The 16850-nt window shown below is 54.9% G+C and overlaps 6 protein-coding genes across 6 annotated transcripts; 3 read left to right on the top strand and 3 right to left on the bottom strand.

Annotated features, from left to right (window-relative positions):
• Positions 1-375: 375 nt before the first annotated feature.
• On the bottom strand, positions 376-2367 carry L226DRAFT_614140 (uncharacterized protein). Its single transcript, XM_067686591.1, has 4 exons — positions 2236-2367; positions 1867-2055; positions 540-1805; positions 376-487 (listed from the first exon to the last, which is right to left on the bottom strand). Exons 2-3 carry the CDS (start codon positions 2011-2013, stop codon positions 789-791), a joined length of 1164 nt encoding a protein of 387 aa, XP_067534219.1. The 5' UTR covers positions 2014-2055; positions 2236-2367; the 3' UTR covers positions 376-487; positions 540-788.
• Positions 2368-2726: 359 nt separating this feature from the next.
• Positions 2727-4989, bottom strand: L226DRAFT_510566 (uncharacterized protein). Its single transcript, XM_067678263.1, has 8 exons — positions 4894-4989; positions 4681-4836; positions 4145-4548; positions 3756-4082; positions 3412-3688; positions 3228-3352; positions 3078-3177; positions 2727-3028 (listed from the first exon to the last, which is right to left on the bottom strand). The coding sequence occupies exons 1-8, from the start codon at positions 4951-4953 to the stop codon at positions 2936-2938; spliced, it is 1542 nt and encodes a 513-aa protein (XP_067534218.1). The 5' UTR covers positions 4954-4989; the 3' UTR covers positions 2727-2935.
• Positions 4990-5166: 177 nt separating this feature from the next.
• Positions 5167-7794, top strand: L226DRAFT_536335 (WD40 repeat-like protein). The gene is made up of 7 exons (XM_067681098.1): positions 5167-5551; positions 5904-5972; positions 6034-6138; positions 6206-6551; positions 6607-6727; positions 6777-6928; positions 6981-7794. The coding sequence occupies exons 1-7, from the start codon at positions 5459-5461 to the stop codon at positions 7670-7672; spliced, it is 1578 nt and encodes a 525-aa protein (XP_067534217.1). The 5' UTR covers positions 5167-5458; the 3' UTR covers positions 7673-7794.
• Positions 7795-8043: 249 nt separating this feature from the next.
• Positions 8044-12945, bottom strand: L226DRAFT_510562 (aminophospholipid-transporting P-type ATPase; the record flags this gene model as incomplete). The annotated part of the gene is made up of 28 exons (XM_067678262.1): positions 8044-8084; positions 8141-8426; positions 8485-8519; positions 8583-8681; positions 8739-8833; positions 8899-9148; positions 9200-9266; positions 9322-9347; positions 9403-9456; positions 9512-9558; positions 9613-9664; positions 9720-9743; positions 9799-9871; positions 9929-9968; positions 10025-10061; positions 10124-10183; positions 10239-10644; positions 10701-10850; positions 10902-11270; positions 11371-11458; positions 11509-11679; positions 11741-11801; positions 11858-11890; positions 11943-11985; positions 12037-12189; positions 12249-12455; positions 12511-12597; positions 12655-12945. The coding sequence occupies 28 exons, from the start codon at positions 12943-12945 to the stop codon at positions 8044-8046; spliced, it is 3345 nt and encodes a 1114-aa protein (XP_067534216.1).
• A 147-nt stretch (positions 12946-13092) lies between these two features.
• On the top strand, positions 13093-13897 carry L226DRAFT_104974 (uncharacterized protein). The gene has a single exon (XM_067672080.1). The coding sequence runs from the start codon at positions 13287-13289 to the stop codon at positions 13758-13760; it is 474 nt and encodes a 157-aa protein (XP_067534215.1). The 5' UTR covers positions 13093-13286; the 3' UTR covers positions 13761-13897.
• A 739-nt stretch (positions 13898-14636) lies between these two features.
• On the top strand, positions 14637-16625 carry L226DRAFT_614136 (uncharacterized protein). The gene is made up of 2 exons (XM_067686590.1): positions 14637-14694; positions 14752-16625. The coding sequence occupies exon 2, from the start codon at positions 14757-14759 to the stop codon at positions 16617-16619; it is 1863 nt and encodes a 620-aa protein (XP_067534214.1). The 5' UTR covers positions 14637-14694; positions 14752-14756; the 3' UTR covers positions 16620-16625.
• Positions 16626-16850: the final 225 nt, after the last annotated feature.

The following is a 16850-nucleotide window of genomic DNA, read 5'->3' as shown; positions in this document are numbered from 1 at the left end:
TCTCTCCCTTTGCCCCTGATTGCCCCATATTGCACCTCTCAGCCCCTCTCAGCCCCCGCTGGCCCTGTATTGCACTCGTCCCCTTCACAGCCACCTCGGCATCAAAATGCCCGATTAGCACCCAACCCGAACGATCGGAATATGAGCACAGAGCATCAGAGCCCCCGCCTTGCCTGCTTCGGGCTGCCCGGAGCAGGCAAGGCGGGGCGCGGGTGCAACGTTACATATCCGTTTAAAATTGTACAATGAGAAAGCCGTTGTAGCTTAGGTGGTATTGCACTTGAGCATCAATTTTTGGCGGTGCCTTGCGCGGGTTCGAATCCTGAAGTACTCAACTAATTTTTTCTCCGCGCTTACACGTTGCCCTCATACAAGCCCGCCCATGCATATCCTCAATGTTGCGTGTCGTGACCCAACATGTTGGTAGCGGGGCATGATGCCCCTTCCAGCGGAATAAAGTTCAACCATATGACAACACGCGAAACGGTACTGAGGGGGGGCAATCAGGTGCAATCAGGTGCGAAAAGGTGCAATCACGCGCATGAATTGGACAGAATGCAGCGGTGGCTGTGAGGCAGGAGAAAATGACAATAGCGGAGCCAAAGGGTGTAAGAGAGTGCAAAGCGGGGCAAAATGGTGCAAAAGAGTGCAAAGCGGGGCTAGCGGGGGCGAAGATGGTGTAAGTCGAGGACAGGGTGCTAAGCGAGGGAGATGGGCAAGAGAATGTGCGAAAGCGGTGCTGTGATGGCTATTGGGGGCAATCAGGGGCTACTGGGGGCAATACGGTGCTATACGGTGCTACGCGGTGCAGAACGGTGCTGAAGAGGGATGAACGGTGCTAAGAGGGGCAAAGGGGGGCTACATGGTGCGAATGAGGTAGCCATGGTATTTAGTCCCATGAATCCCGTCATAAGGTTGCGCAAAACTTGCCCTTCGGTCGAGACCGTCTGGTGTCGTCGGCGCCAGGCATCTTTGAGGAATGTGAACCGCTTCCCGGTGACGTCCCATGCAACAAAACCACGCGTACCGCGTCCGGTAATTCTAGTCGAGACAAATGTCGCCTTGCCGACGAGAAAACGACGCTCTTCGTTGCCCACGGGCACTGTCATACAGTAACGAGGAACGCCATCTGCTATGGACTCGGCAAAGGCCTTCCTGACGAAGTGGAACGTGTATTGCTCCTGTGCCTTCGTAACAACGGTACCATCGGCTTCGGAGATGTCGGTGCCGTCGTGATCTATCTTGAGATCGTCCATGAGCTTGTACTCGTCGCTGTCTGAAGTCAGGAGGATGGCAGTAGTGTCGAAGCCTTGTTGCCCGGCGTCGAGTCGCGAGAAGCCCCAGAGAATGTCGCGAAGACGGGCGCGCTCACTGGTGTACTTGAACGACTCGGTGGAGATGCCAGAACGGTCCCAACGTTTGACCCACAGGCAGTTGCCGTGGACGAGGAGGAAGAACATCGCGCCGCGGTGTTGGAGAGATAAGGCATTCTCGACATACGTAGTAATTTGCTGTTCGACATTTCTACGCTTCTCACCGCCGCCGTCGCCGTCCTCATCGTCGGAGGTGCTGTCGCTGTCGTAGTCCTCGTGGACCAAGGGACTGTTGAACTCTATCAGTAGCTGAGAGGTTTCCCAACTCTGGCGGCCGTCGGTGGGTGCATCTTCCTCCTTGTACAGAGCAGCTACAATTTTGCGCCACTTATCGTTGGATCCGGTCTTCTTATCCTTGAGCGCACTCTTGTCTTGAGACATCGCGATGCGATAGCCAGGGCAGGGTCCTTGGTCCTCGTTCAACCACTGCTCCTATCAAAATAGTGAGCAATGACAGCGAGGGCCCAGGGGTAGCATACGTGAAGCGACTCACCCATGCCGCAGCGATCTGTTTCGTGGACGAAGCTTTGTCGATGATCTTCGCCAACTTTGTAGGCATCACGGGTGGTCGCCTTGTTTTGCCCTTGTGCTCGGGGATGAAGGTAGGAATGACAGACTCGTGAGAGAGACGGTGGCTCATATTCGCGTTACTCTCGGCGTTCCCGGGGCTTTTCGGTTTGTTCTGAACGAACATTGCGTCAGATCTGAGCTGGTCATCACGAGATGGCAGAGATGCAGAGCTCGAGAGTAGCGAAGCGCACGGTAGGCCCAAGACACTGGGCGCAGACTAGATGAAAGCCTGCGCCATGGCGGCGGTTGGAGTGGTCGAGCATGGGAAGAGGGCAAGGAAAATGGGACTCACAAAGTTTCGCGGGGGGAGGGTGTGGTGAAATTATGCGGATTCCGGGTTTGCGGTCACTGGTCGTGGTAGCAGGGGACTGCTGAGGAATTGCTTTCGAAATTTGAGTGCGTTGCGGCTTGGTCAAAGTGAAAGGGGAGAGTAGAAGTCTCAGGTGGTGAGGATGGATGTTTGTTCGAAGTTGAACTGCAGACGAGTCGCAGGCCCGGTGGTGACCGTGACTGATGGCACCACCTAATAAGGCAGTCAAGGTCGATAAAGGCGCCCAAGTGGTTAGAGCAGCCTAGCTGCAGCAAAGGTTCCAAATCCTTGGTCTGTACATTGTTTAATTGTATATCTACGCCCTGCACACCTAACAGAAACCACTACCGAGACTGATGGAGAGCAAATTGTTCTCTTGCCGCCTCCAACTAGTAGCAACATACACTCATCGCCGCGTTCACGCTCTACCTAATCCAATGCGCAAAATCTTGTTCTGCGATGAAAATGCATGCCTCGCTCTCCTGAAATTGCGATGCCTGATGGAAGCTTGCACTCCCATACTTATACTTAGACCCAGTCTGACTATGTAGACAACTCGCGAATAAACCATGCAGTGTTGATGATACATGATACTGGTAACAACGATGCCAAGAGACTATGCTTGCGACCAAGTTGTGGGGTAGGGAACGTCATTCTAGTGTATGGGATTGGTGCGTTCCTGTCAGTCTACTGGTTCCATCCACTCCCAGCGCCCGTCCGCCAAGCCCTCGGCCGTATCTTGCAGGAGTATCTCATGGCGCCCTCGGACATACACCTGAAACGACGTAAGTTACGCACTGACACATACAGGACAGGTCGCATACCGTCTTGTCCATCATACGCTGACGGAGGCTCTTCACACTGTCCGCATCCACCGGCTCGTCCAGTAGCTGTGAGAGGTCCTCGACCGCCTTCTCCAGATCCCTGCGAAACGAGTCAGTCGAAGGATTGAAGCGCACACGGATCATGCGCACGCTTGGATATCCTCGAATATTTGCTTCTGGTTGCCCGCAGTCAAGAAGTACGCCATGGCATACGACCACTTAAGCGTCACGCGACACCTTGTGAGCTCGTTCACCGCATCGCGCATGAACGTCGACTGCACGCGCGTTCCGTCAACGACCAGACACTGCGGAAGAATGACAACATTGGGCACACCTCAATCCACGACATCTTGCTCGTCTCCTGCCATTCAACCATCTTCTCCTCCGTGCGGGTGCAAAGCTCCTCATCGAGGCGCGATGAGATCTCGTGGTTGTTGAAGCGGTCGAAGTAGAAGAGCCACTTCTCGAGGTTCGCCTTCGCAGCTGTCTTCGTTTCGTCCGGCTCGGGCTCCTTCCACACGTTGCACACCTCGTTGTTGTACCCGTGCACGTCCCAGTTCTGCATGCAGAGCCAGCAAAACTGGAAGTTGCAATGGCGGCACTGGATGCGGCTGCAGGGGAAGGACACCCATGTCAGCGAACACATGCTGAACTTGGGTGTACAATGGTAGACCCTACTTGCACCCGCCATTCTTCTCGATGTTGTTCTCGCACCTCGGACAGGTGCGCGTGTTCGCCTTGATCCACTGCGACGTGCCGGCGTCTTCGCGCGCGTTCTTCAGCCACATCTTGACGAACTTGCAGATCAGCGGGCGATGGTCTGAATCGAAACCGCACCCGAAACAAAAGACGTGGTCTTGTCCACACTTGACAGTGGGCACTTCGGTCGTGAGCGAGGACCGCACGCCCGGCGGGCAAGAAATGGTCTCCGTGCAGCTTGGGTGTGGGCAGAAGCGTAAGTTGGGGTGCGCCCCGACGTACGACTGTAGTATCAGCTCCTTGTATCTGTATTGGTAGTCAGCGTGTCAGCAAGCCTATGTCAAATGGTGGAAGAAACCGCCACCAACCGGTCGTTAACGCTGGGCTCAACGAGTTTAGCAATGGATCGCGGGTCGACGACGGTACCGCAGTCGTCATGCATGCACCGGAATGTACATTGGCCTTCATCCTTGATTTTGGACACCACGTACGTCTGCCAACACGGCGTACAGAAAGAATGATTGCATCTGAGCCGGAACACGGCGGGTGGCTCATCATCGCAGCACACCGGGCACATAAACTCGGATGGCGGCGGAACAGGAGACTCTAGGCGAGGACGCTTCGCTGGGGGCGGACTCAGGTCCATGGAGTCATGTGTGGGCTCGGGTTCGCCGGCGGCCTCAAGGACACTGGTGGCGGACTCCAGGAACTGTTCGATGAGACGGTCGGTGTTCCAGTTGAAATGGCGAAGTAGAATGGACGCAATTGGTGTCTGCAGCCATCTCACACAAAGCGCATTGATGCATACGTAGATCGTATTGGGGTGGAAAATACGGCGTATGGAGGACAGGCGAAGTGATAGTCAAATAACAGTAGGGACAGGAGACTGCGAAAGGTGCTGCACCTCTATACCAATGATATTCCCTACATGGCTGATGTCGCTGTCTACGAGCTCTTGCAGCGCCGTGGCCGACAGACTCTTGTGCTCAACCTCTCTGCTCTTCTGCTTGGGCTTGGGAGGCGGCATGGGCTCATCGTCGAAATCGGAATCATTCGTACCCTTAGCCAAGAGGTCAACACCGTGGGTTCAGCCAGCATCAGCAGAAGATGTCCGTACATCGACCATCGAGCCATCCGAGTCGTAGTAGTCGCTAGCGGCGTCCGAGTAGTCAGACATGGTGGTGAGAGGTGGTAGTTCAGGGACAAAGTGTGGTCGCTTTGGGCCGCGGCGGGTCCGGCAGTGACTTGATATAACAACGCGCTTTCCCATGATCGTTACCAAATCATTACGGATTCTTATAAGTCGTGATTCCCACGACTACAAGAGTTTACAATGATCAGTAACTGTCTTATGTTTCATTTTACAATACACCTTCTTTCTGCCACCGTTGGTGCCTCTTGTCTGTAGACTGTTCCCTTCTTTCCTCAAACTTCGACGCCTTGTGTGAGCCATCTCCCTCGCTTGGCCTGTTCAGACCTCTGGCGATCTACAGTAAAAGGCTTGATTGTCGATCACGGCCGACTCCTCAACTAGCATGGCTGCCGCAGCCGCTCTTCCTGTCCTTCTCCCTACACGGTGTTTACCCCCACAAGATGCTGGGTCTATTGGGTGGAAGCCTACACGCAATTTGGAGATACCGAATCCTCCTCCACCAGAAGATCCAAGGGCACTGGAGATGGACATGGCCAGACAGCTGGCAGACGGTAAGCCCGTGAAGAAAGTCCGACCAAGGAGAACAGTCGACTACGGTGGCGCTATGGGACGATGGACACTGGTGAGTTTTGACACTGCCCCTGTAGACGTTCATGTGCATGTTGTTATCCCTCGAGCGCTCTGGTGTCAAGTACCTCGAACAGCGACTCACCCCAGACGAAGGTGTATCCTGAACCGGAGGTGATTAGTAGTGGGGCATACATATATGAGTAGGACATTTGCGGTCAAGCATGTTTCATGCGTGAGTCGCGCGCGCAGTACTTCGCCTGTAACCTGTAGTGGAAGCTACCAATGTTTAGGTGATCTCACTGTGGTTCCGTGTTGCGCGTTGCATGCATGAACACTTGTGAAGCTCGTGGATGCTTCTTGAGGACGCTCGCATGAAAATGTATGCTGACTTTTCTCTTGTTTAGATGCGCAAGATGCGGCCAAACCCGACATACGTGCCACATCTGCGGCCTGCGCCGCCGTATATCATCGATGTAGGGGTGGATTCTTGGGAATGTACGGAGTACAAAGAGACTCAATATATCTCGTGTGCAGCTCCTGCCACCGAAGGCGTACCCAGACAACCCCTCCACATCCCTGTGCACGAAGTTCGTACACACGTCAACAAACAAGATTCGGTGCCCAGTAAACTGCGTAGTGGTCAGTCACCACCCTATGGACGACTCGTACCTACCTTTGGACGATGCTGACTAGCTACGTCACATAGTGGACTCCGGAAGCAAGGCGCATATTGACTGGCTCGACCAGCGGCGAGTTCACGCTATGGAACGGGTTGACGTTCAACTTCGAGACCATCCTTCAAGCACACGATTCAGCCGTTCGAACGATGCAATTCACGCACTCGGGGGCGTTCCTCGCGTCTGCAGACCAAAGCGGCGTCATCAAGTACTTTCAGCCTAACATGAACAACTTGACGCAGTGGACCGGCCATCGAGAGGCTATCCGTGGACTGAGCTTCAGTCCGGACGACAACCGCTTTGCGACTGCAAGTGACGACTCCACCATTCGGCTATGGTCTTTCGAGGAGCAGCGAGCGGAACGCACACTGACAGGTAAGTCGGTTGCATGACATGCCGAGTTCAAACAACTGATGACTGTTGGCGCTAGGCCACGGCTGGGATGTGAAGTGTGTAGAATGGCATCCCACGAAGGGTCTGCTTGTATCCGGTAGCAAGGACAACATGATCAAATTCTGGGATCCACGGACAGCCACCGTGCTATCTACACTGTACGTTGTTCTGCGAACATTCCCTGCTCTTGCTGACCCCTCCTCCTAGGCACTATCACAAGAACACTGTCCAGGCTCTTGCGTGGTCTCCCAACGGCGACCTTGTAGCGAGTGCATCACGAGATCAGACCGTCCGAGTCTTTGACATTCGCGCCATGAAAGAGCTCCGTCTGCTCAAAGGGCACAAGAAGGAAGTCTGCTGTATGTGAACCTCGCTCGCACATCCCTCCAAGTACTGACCCCAGTACCATAGCTGTGGCGTGGCACCCCGTTCACCCCGTTCTGGTCTCGGGAGGTTCTGAGGGTTCGATCCTTCACTGGGACCTGTCTTCCTCCTCCGAACCGCCCACAACGCAATTGACCTCCCAACAGCCGGGGCCTCGTGCAACGCTCTCGCAGGCCCACGACTCGAACGTCTGGGCGCTCACATACCATCCTCTCGGGCACATCCTCGTCAGCGCGTCGAACGACCACACGACCCGCTTCTGGTGCCGCGAGCGACCCGGAGACGCGTCGTCCGTCTTCTCTGGCGGGGGAGAAAAGCCGCCCGAGGTCACGGACACGTCGGGCCAGGACGAAGACGAGGCGGCGATGGTGCCTGGGTTCGGCGGCGGCGGCGGCTGGGCGGGTTACGGTGGCGGGGTCAAGGAGGAGGAGATGCCGCATCCTTCTTCGTACGGGGGTGCCCATCAGTCGCAGCCGAATGCGATGGACACCGGCGACGATTTCTTGCCTGGGCTGGGCGGGTTCGAGAGCTCGGGGTCGGTCGCGGGGAGGCAGAATGGTCCCTTGCCATCACAGGAGGATATGTTTGGGCAGGGTGGCGGTGAGGACGGCGATGGATATGGGAGCAGGGGCCGTGGCAGGAGATGGGGCCGTGGCGGCGGAGGCGGGGGCGGAGGAGGAGGAGGAGGCTATGGAGGCGGACGTCGTGGTAGATATTGATTGCTTTGCTTTGCTGATATATCTTAGGGAGGCCGTGCTTCATGAGTGCGCACGACTATGTCATCGTACGCCTGTCATGGAGAGTGCGAAGTACAAGTGAGGAGTGCACCGGTATTGGCGAGACATGATTTCGATTCTTCTGCAAGATCGATATGCGGCTTCAAGCTCCAAGCTCCAAGACCGCCACGCAGGTGTACAGCCGATACGCGCGGGTGATTACACAGTGGATGGTCAAACGGACAAAGTCATTCCGTGTATGTGAATAGAATGCTACTGTACAACAATTGTATGTGATAGTAGTGCAAGTCGTCATCGTTCGTGAACTCTATATATCGATATCATGGCAGATCGTGGGATAGCGTGTTCGTCCGTCAGTGCTTCGAGCGCATGCTCATCGTCCGCATCGTAGGGACTGCAGACGCAATGTGAGTCGAATGTACATTGAGTCGTCAAGAACAGAGCACGTACACATCATCAGACCCTTGATATCCTTGACGCGCGACTGCTCGATACTCTTCCGCATCAGCAGAACGCGGATACTCGCCCACACAAGTAGGAGGACACCGAAGCCGACGGGGATGAGCCAGTACAGCGGCGACAGGTGGACCGACCCGCCAAACACGACGTGAAGTGGGGGAGTGTAAACGATAAACATGCCGAGACATGCGCCCGCGATGATACCCGCGAAGTTGTAGTAGTTGCCGACGATGGACTTGCCGAACGGGAAGCGGAACTTGGCCTTCACGGCGAAGACCTGATGGCGAAGAAACGTGTCAGACGTGCTAGAGGGGATCAAGTACTGCGAGACATACATTGAAGCACTGGATGATGAAGATGGAGAGGTAGACTATAGCAGCTTCAATGTTAGTACGCGATCTTCAAAACGAAGATGGTGCTCAAGAACACTGACCTATTGACTGGGCTTGTCCCAACGCGTCAACCTGCTTGTCGCCAGAGATGCGCTGGCCGCGGCTGTTAATGAAGTCCGGAGAGTCCTTTTGGAAGTAGGCTAAGCCACGTAATCAGACGAACAGTACTATGCGCGGGAACATACAAAGATACTGACCGATGCTGGGGACCTCGGTGAGTGCGGACTGCGCCCTCCGGAGATCGCCAGGTGTAAAGCCGTTCTTGAAGAACACAACGAAATATGCGGCAATTCTGCAACGGCCGTGAAGCGTTAGCTGGCTGCGACATAAGTTATCGTGGAAATCGAGAGTACGTACGCTCCAGCGAACTCGATCATACCAGCTTCCAGATAGGCATAGCTGAGGAGCTTGCCGTCGACGAGAGTCTCGTCCTCAGAGCGCTCCAGCGCGTCTTCCCAGAATTGACGAGTGAAGGGCGCGTTGAGTTTCGTCATGAACTGCGAGAACTTGCTCGGCTGGATGACTTCCTGGGTCTCTGGATCGCGGAGCAGCGTCTTGGTACGACGCAGAGCTCGCCTCTTGAGGGACATGATGGAGCGATCGTTGACTGGTTCGAGTCAGTGAAAGGGAACAACCACTTTGAACGCCAACAGCTCACCTGGCCTACGGGGCAACATGCGCATGAGCCCATCCTTGGTCTCAGGTTTGTCCCACGCGAAGGAGAGCTATAGCCGTGCTTGAGCATCAATGGAAAAGGGGCTTCAACGACGAGCGACGCACCGCAACAAACAGCTCGAAGCCGAGATCTACCCATACGACGTCAGCATGGGCTGATCATGGACTGGGAGTCCTTGGACATACCAATGACCAAGATGAGGATGGCCGAGAGAGGAAGCGGGAGGGGCACAACGACGTCTGCAGGAACACATTAGTGAAAGATATCGGCAGAGTCGGATGGACGAGAGCGCACAAAGGAGTTGGGGGATGACCTCCGGCGTACTGTGAGAAATAGTGTACCTGCGATATACGTGAGTGAATGCGCACAACTGATAGGGAGGAGGAATGACATACTGGATGGAACGCTTCAGGTTCACGAAGATCTGCCGGCCTTCCGCGACTCCCTCTTTGGGACAATCAGCATCACCATGTTGCGGAAGACACGAAGTATGGTCACTCACTAACGGTGGAAGCGAAGTTGTCATCTACGAGACCAAGCGTTAGCCAAGCAAAGTTAGGCTGAACGGACCTGGAACTCACCCAATAGAATCATGTTCGCAGCTTCCTTCGAGACATCAGAGCCGGAGATGTTCATGGCGATACCCAGATCGGCCTACGGTCATGGTGATGTGAGCCTGCGATCCCAAGCTGTTCCTTGGGGTGGACTAACCTTCTTCAGAGCAGGAGAGTCATTGACACCGTCTCCAGTTCTGCCCCATGACGTCAGCTGATTCCAATGAAACTAGGATATGCCTGCAAAACTCACACTCCGACGATGTGGCCAAGGGCCTGAGCGCGTTTCACTATGCGTCAAAGGTCACCTGTCAGCCAAGCTACAGCACAACGCAGCGATAGAATGACATACCAATCTCCAGCTTGTGCTGAGGCGACGTGCGGGCGAAGACGATTTCGTTTTTCGCAAAGACTACCGGCGATGGTTCAGTGAGAACTGTGGCTACAGACCTGAGCAAGAAACGTACTCTGATCCCACTGCCAACCCTGAAGGCTGTCGATGTCGTCTCCGTGGATGACGACTGCGTCGATCTCGTCTTCATAGATCTCCTCGATCGGCCGACCAGTCTTTTTGCTCAAGCTCTCCTTGGTGTCGCCGAGGATGAGGTTGATCTTGCGCGCGATGGCCTCCGCCGTCTTGGGGTGGTCGCCCGTGACCATCATGACCTTGATACCTGCCAGACGGAGAGTACCGATCGCCTCGCGCACGCCATGCTTGGGCGGGTCCTCGAGGGAGATCAGACCGCAGAAGCAGTACTCGATGCTTGGGTACTTGGCGTCGTTCTTGGAAAACTCATAGTCGTGGTCATAGATCTCACCCGGGAGAAGCTTCTGAGCGCAAGCAATGACGCGGTGACCACGAGACGCCATGTACTAGGAGGAACGTTCAGTCATCGATGGTCTAGATGATGGTCCACGTATAAACGCACATCGTATGCCTCGTCGTATGCAGCCCTGAAGTCGTCGGTGATAGGAATCTCCTTGCCATCCTTGAGGTACGTAGAGCACTTGGCCAGGATACGCTCCGGAGCGCCTTTAAGGTAGGCGGTCAGGAGACCGGTTTTGTGCGGCTTCTCAAGCTGCAGGACGTTCGATTCATTGCGCTGCGGACTGAATCATCAGGCACTCACAATGACTAGGGCCCATTTGTTCGACGAATTGAACGGGATCTCGAACGCCTTCGGGTGCTGCTTCTGGTAACCATCGTAATCAGATATGTACTTGCCTGCGAAGCGGATAAGGCCGGTCTCGGTCGCGTCGCCAAGAATCTTGCGCTGCTCGAAGGGGATGTCCGTCTTATCGAACTTGACGTGTGAGTTAAGCGCGGCGATGTCGACCATTTCGCGCATGCCGGGTGCCTCAAGTGCGAACGTCTGAGTATCCTCGGAGTCGTTGTTGGACTGGAAGGCAGAGAACATGCGAAGACCGCTCCATAGGTTCGTGACAGTCATTTGGTTCCTGGTCAGCGTCCCGGTCTTGTCGGTAGCAAGGAGTGTCAGCTAATCGGGGAAGCAATCAGTATGCCGTTCCAGGATAACAGGGGCGAGCACCCTTACAGAACCTGTACGGAGGTCAGTGAACAAACTTAAGCTCTCGTACTGATGTAGACTTACCAAGAGTCTCGACACCTTGAAGGTCCTTAACCAGGACATTCTGAGCAGCCATGCGCTTCGCAGCGATGGATAACCTAGCTAGAGATCAGTGCTTCTACTTCAGTTGCGAAGTAGCGCGACTCACAGAAGCGTGACGACCGACGGCAGACCCTCGGGCACGAACGCCACCAAGATAGAAACGGCGAACGTGACTGTCTGCTCTCCTCTGCCCTGATACACGGTCGTGATTCCGACGATGAAGAAAACGACGGCGAAGACGATGGCGATGGCCGAGACCATCATGACGAAGCGACCACTGAGGAAAAGCGAGTAAGTTCCGGATCCATGTGCCTGGAACGGACTCGCCCTGAACTCACATCTCCATAGCAAGTGGGCTCTTCTTCCCAGTCTCGTTACCCGTCAGCGCAGCAATTTGACCTGTGGCGTCGCGTAAGCTCCGGAAAGTCTAGATCGGTGGAAGGTCTGGCACGAACCGATCATGGTGTGATCACCAGTCCGAACGACGACTACGTAGAGATCCTTCAGTTCCTGTCCAAGGACTTCAAGGAAGATACAAACCTCCCCAGCCTTCGCCATTGACGATAAGAGTCGAGTTGAACAACTATGCGGATTGTGAAGGGGTGCATGGACGTCCAAGACGGATGGCACTCACTAAATTCTCAGCCTCAACCGGACGGTGCTCCACGCCGGCAGGACGAGCGAGCCGTTCCTGAGGTTCGGACTCGCCCGTGAGGCTGCTGTTATCAACCTTCAAGTCGGATGCAGCGAACAGAATCAAGTCGGCCGGGGTCTTGTCTCCAGAGCGCTGCGCGAATAGCAGTGAGGAACATGTCTTGAAGCATATTTATGGCATAATCAACTCACAACGAGGACGATGTCACCTTTCACCAAGTCCGCCGCCGGGACGGTGATGAGCGCTCCGTCACGGACCACACGACATGAGGGTGGGATCATTGCGAGGAACGAAGCAAGGATGGCCTCCGACTTCTGGAGCTGGTAGAATTCAATCAAGGCGTTCAGGAATGCCACACCTATCAAGATGCCGCCCAGATAGGTGTTGGGGAAGTTGTCCTTGTATGAGCGTGTCAGAGGGGAGTTTCCGGCCGTATCATTTAGAACAACTTACTTTGAAGTCTACACCGAGTAGAATGTACTCCAGAACGCCGGCAATGATAAGAAGGATATTGAACATCGACATGAGGCAGTCATAATACTGGCCATCGGTGGCGTGTGAGTCGGGCATACTCTCAGGAGACGTCAGATTCCGTACCTTCCGCAGCGCCGACTTCTTCTTCGGTGGCGTCAGAATGTTCGGTCCGTCGCGAGACAGCCGAGCTTTCGCCTCTTCGCTCGAGAGACCGGGTGAGGTGCTGGGGTCCTTCGCGTCGAACGTCGTGTCGAGCTCCGTCTGCAGCTCCTGGAAGCCAAGCTTGTGTTCGTGGATATCCACGCCGTCGAGCTTGCCGTCGCCCTCTTTCTGTCCCTGGGGCTTCTGCTGCTTGAGATGCTCGTAACCAGCGTCCGCCAGCTCCTTGTCCTCCTTGGTCATCTCGCGCTTCATCTCCACGCCCTTGGGGCGCAACCCATGCGGGGCCTTCTCTTGCACGTCGTCGCTATCATTGTCGAAAGCTACGGCGCGTGTAGCGAAGACAGCCTCCTCGTCGGGGACGTGCTTTTCGGGATCGTGAGTGTCCATGAGGGAGGAGATAGGAGCCAAGCGGAGAGAGAGAGAGAAGAGGGAGCTCGCAGCCGGTGGCCACGTCGAGGGAGGGCTTTATGGTCTAGAGAACGGGGGAGATCTTTCGTAAAGCCCAGCTTGGGTCTTTCCACTGTGAATGTTATTGCGCGGCTCTACATTCCTATCGGAAGTCCACCGCAAAGAAAAATTCGCACACGGGTCGCATGATTGGATCACAGATACCGTCTGGAAGCGCAGACCCGAGCATAGCAGCGAACGGCCAAAAGCCCTCAGTGTCGAAGTCGCGTCCGTGCATGCTGTCACGTGATCGGCTGGCCGCGTTAATCTGTATCGCGCGGTGGTCCAGAAGAATCAACTCCGCCCATCTCCCCTGGCACGTCTCCCGAAGTATTCCTGGCGCGGGCGGTCGCAGTCAACATGTCGCCGATGCCCCCGCTAGAGAAACGGCGATCTCCCGTAGCCCCGAAGAAACGTTCGTCCGCCACCGTTGCCATCCGTCGCTGCCAGCTCACAGCACCTGCGTCCGCACGGGCAGACGCGATATCGGAGAAATACTGACAACTTTCCCGATCACCTCGAAGCATGAGAATCACGGAGCCCGCCTAGACCAGCGGACCACGGACTCCCACCATGAAGTGCGACGTGCCACCCCAAAATGCGCTAGCGAAAATTCATGAGTACTCACGGGACGATTGCGCCACAGCACGGGGAAGCTAATCCGGTCCCACTGCGAGCGCATAGATCAGATATCATATCTGCGTTATTCGACTCGGAGCAGCGCCGGCGCCTGCAGCATGGCATGACGGATGAAGTGCTGTGCGAAAGCGTGAGACTACTGTAACGTTCCCGCCAGCTGAATGCGCACCTCTACATGGTTCACTAGAGAATGGTTAGCCTTTGCCCCTTAACTTGCTATTGGTCGGTGTCATGTTGCTTGTGATCCAATCACCGCCGCTTGATATGGACACTGAAGTCTGGACAGGCCACCCGCACGAACGAAGTGATGTGGCGATACATTCCGCGAAACAAAGGACAACAGTCTAACGGAACTGATGGTGGAGGTTGGTTAGAACGATGGATCGTCAAAAGCCGGAAGACTCATCCCGGCAAGACTCGGCAGACGCCACGATGCTGTCGGCAAAAGCCTTGCCAAGTTCCAAGACCACGTTCAACTGCAAGTTCGACTGAGGCCCAAAGTACTGCCTGTCTCAGTTGAGTTAGCAAAGCTGCAAAGCAGAAACTCGATATACTCATGAGGTCGTGTGTGGGGGTTATGCTGCGCCTGAAAAATACGCGTACGATAATTACTTCCCGACGATGACTGTTGACACTCCGGATTGAGCAACCGGACACGGAAGAGAGGCTGCCGGTGGTAGCTATTCTCTAAGCGTTGATGCTGCGAGGGTGTCGGTCATGATGGAAAACTTTGTACCAGTGGTAAGTGGTATATGATATGTAGCTCCTCATAAGAAGCCTGGAGCGCTGGAACGGCTGCGTGCACGCGAAGTCCGAGTCGAGCTTTCAGCGCTAATTGCCCCTCAGTCCTCTTCGCTCGTCATAACATACGTGACAATTGCAACTGGCCCATTGAGCTTACTGAAAGGTGCCAAGGTGAATATCAGTGCCGGATGCATCTCAATCTTCAATCACTGATGCCTTCCTTTCCAGGAGCCATGTCCGACTTGGAGCCATCCTACAGCTTGGAGTCGTCCTACAGCACATACCTTGCCACGGACTCGACATCCACTATCCCGATGCTTGATATTCAGCTCTCCGCCGATGATCAAGCTGTCATGCGTCTTCTATCTCCAGAGGCTCTCGCAGGATGGACGTCTGCTAGGATAGAGGAAAACATGCCAGTCGACCGTATACGCACTCTCAAGTCTCTGAAAAACTCCCTTGCGCTCATCAACCGCAAGCTTCCTCCCGAGATCCTCATGGAAATCTTCGTCCACATCACTTCCCACAGCATCCCCATATGTGGTTCCCCCGCACGATGGTTCGTAATTCTCCACGTGTGCAGATTGTGGAGGTCTCTGGTCTTCCGGACGCCGGCCTGCTGGGCGGCCGTTGCGGAGGCTGAGCTGTGGAACGGGTTTCAGGTTATTCGCAGGGACTCCTCGATCTCTCGCCGAGCCAAACTCTTCCTTACCCTGTCACGACAAACGCCCCTCACCCTCACCCTTGGTGGGCTACCCGCTCATGTGTCGCAAATCGTGACACCGCATATCAATCATATCTCCTACTTGGCATTGAGGGTCAGGGAGCACAAAGAACTTGCGCTTTTGCTTAGCGCCGGTATGCCTCTGTTGCAGGAGTTACGTGTTGCCCATTATTATGTCAACAAGCATGACCATTACCAGGAGGTGCTTGTCACGGATGTTACACGTCTCCCCCGTCTTCGCTCCCTGTGGTTCCCTGCTTCCTTTATATCTCTCTCAGGATTGGCCAGATTAGCCGGGCAATTAAAGCAGCTCGTTGCGTGCACTTGCGAATGCGCGTCATGCATGGCAAATCCCCCCACGCTGCAAGGGCTCCTGGATGTGTTGAAAGACTGCTCGTCCTTGGAAGGTCTGATAATGGAGGATGTCTTGTACGGACAACCTTCAGCAACTTGGGATCGCCCGCTCTCCCTCCCCGCTCTGCGCGAGCTCGAAATGCTCCGTAACTTTCTTTCCTCACTCGCCGCAATCTTGCCTCACTTTGCGATACCGAAGTATTGCAAGGTATGCCTCATCGACTCTGGAGCGCCCTGTCTGCGGGAAGTGCTGCCCGAGGACATCCATTCCTTCCATCCAATCGCACTTGCCGATACCGTCGAGTTCCAGTTCTACGAACACGATGGCGCCACTGTGAAGACCTATGGTGGCGGCTTCAACTTCCTTCATACCATCGTATACAATGTTGATGCGGCTGCAGCATTCACCTTTTTCTCGGGCATTTCCCCTCCGTTGAACAACATTACGAAGCTCATCCTTCGCACTCCACCTTCCCTCATGGACGTGACAGACGTGGACAAGGCCGCCCTTCGCACCCTTCTCGATTCACTTCCACTCATATACCACCTCGACGCTACATCGTACAACGGACACAGCGATTACCTGTCTTTACTCGGCGAGACGTCGTCAGCCGGCGGCTGTCTCTGTCCACGACTCGAAGATCTGACTGTTCGATTCCAATGGCGATTCTTTCCGCTGCAGTGGTATGCAGACAAGGACATCCAGCTACCATACGACTCCGAAGAGCCTCCCAGACCGCCGTCACGTACTGGTCCGGAGGCCCTGAAGATCCTCTGCGATGGAGCTGTGCAGGTCCTGGAGCAAAGAGGGCATGCTGTCTCCCTGAAGACACTTCGCATTGCCGTTTACTCTGAAGCGTATGAGAAGCACATTTCAGAGATGGAGCGGTGGAATGAGTCGACGAGGGGAGAGACTGAGAGGTTGCAGATGCGGGTCGGCCACGTGGTCGACAACATTGCGGTTGAGTATGCCGGTGAATACTTCTTCACTGGTATCAGTCGTTCCATGCGCATATAACCCACCGTACGAAGTTCCGTGACTCCCAACGATTCTGTTGGAATCTCCTGCTTTCTGCATTCCGTTGCTACTCTGAAGTGACTACCTGTACCCATTGTTCGCTTGGACCCCTCTCAGATTATTTATGCCCATAATCTCTTGATCTCGAAGTCAGAAGTATACGTTATGGCAGTGTTACAAGCTGTGTTCTGACAAACTAGGATAGGATCCGGTAAGTACTAGCGCACGCGC

This window comes from Lentinus tigrinus (assembly GCF_003813185.1).
Source record: "Lentinus tigrinus ALCF2SS1-7 unplaced genomic scaffold L226scaffold_17, whole genome shotgun sequence".
Classification (NCBI taxonomy): domain Eukaryota; kingdom Fungi; phylum Basidiomycota; class Agaricomycetes; order Polyporales; family Polyporaceae; genus Lentinus; species Lentinus tigrinus.
Note: the sequence above shows the minus strand (reverse complement) of the source record. Positions and strands in the feature narration are given on the sequence as shown.

Coding starts and splice junctions, on each gene's coding strand:
- L226DRAFT_614140 (XM_067686591.1), bottom strand. CDS start 2,013: ATGAGCCACCGTCTCTCTCACGAGTCTGTCATTCCTACCTTCATCCCC. Junction 1,806..1,866: donor AACAGATCGCTGCGGCATGG/GTGAGTCGCTTC, acceptor CTATTTTGATAG/GAGCAGTGGTTGAACGAGGA.
- L226DRAFT_510566 (XM_067678263.1), bottom strand. CDS start 4,953: ATGTCTGACTACTCGGACGCCGCTAGCGACTACTACGACTCGGATGGC. Junction 3,353..3,411: donor GCAAGATGTCGTGGATTGAG/GTGTGCCCAATG, acceptor ACGCGCGTGCAG/TCGACGTTCATGCGCGATGC. Junction 3,178..3,227: donor ATATTCGAGGATATCCAAGC/GTGCGCATGATC, acceptor CTCGTTTCGCAG/GGATCTGGAGAAGGCGGTCG.
- L226DRAFT_536335 (XM_067681098.1), top strand. CDS start 5,459: ATGGCCAGACAGCTGGCAGACGGTAAGCCCGTGAAGAAAGTCCGACCA. Junction 5,552..5,903: donor CTATGGGACGATGGACACTG/GTGAGTTTTGAC, acceptor TCTCTTGTTTAG/ATGCGCAAGATGCGGCCAAA. Junction 6,139..6,205: donor GCCCAGTAAACTGCGTAGTG/GTCAGTCACCAC, acceptor TACGTCACATAG/TGGACTCCGGAAGCAAGGCG.
- L226DRAFT_104974 (XM_067672080.1), top strand. CDS start 13,287: ATGATTGGATCACAGATACCGTCTGGAAGCGCAGACCCGAGCATAGCA.
- L226DRAFT_614136 (XM_067686590.1), top strand. CDS start 14,757: ATGTCCGACTTGGAGCCATCCTACAGCTTGGAGTCGTCCTACAGCACA.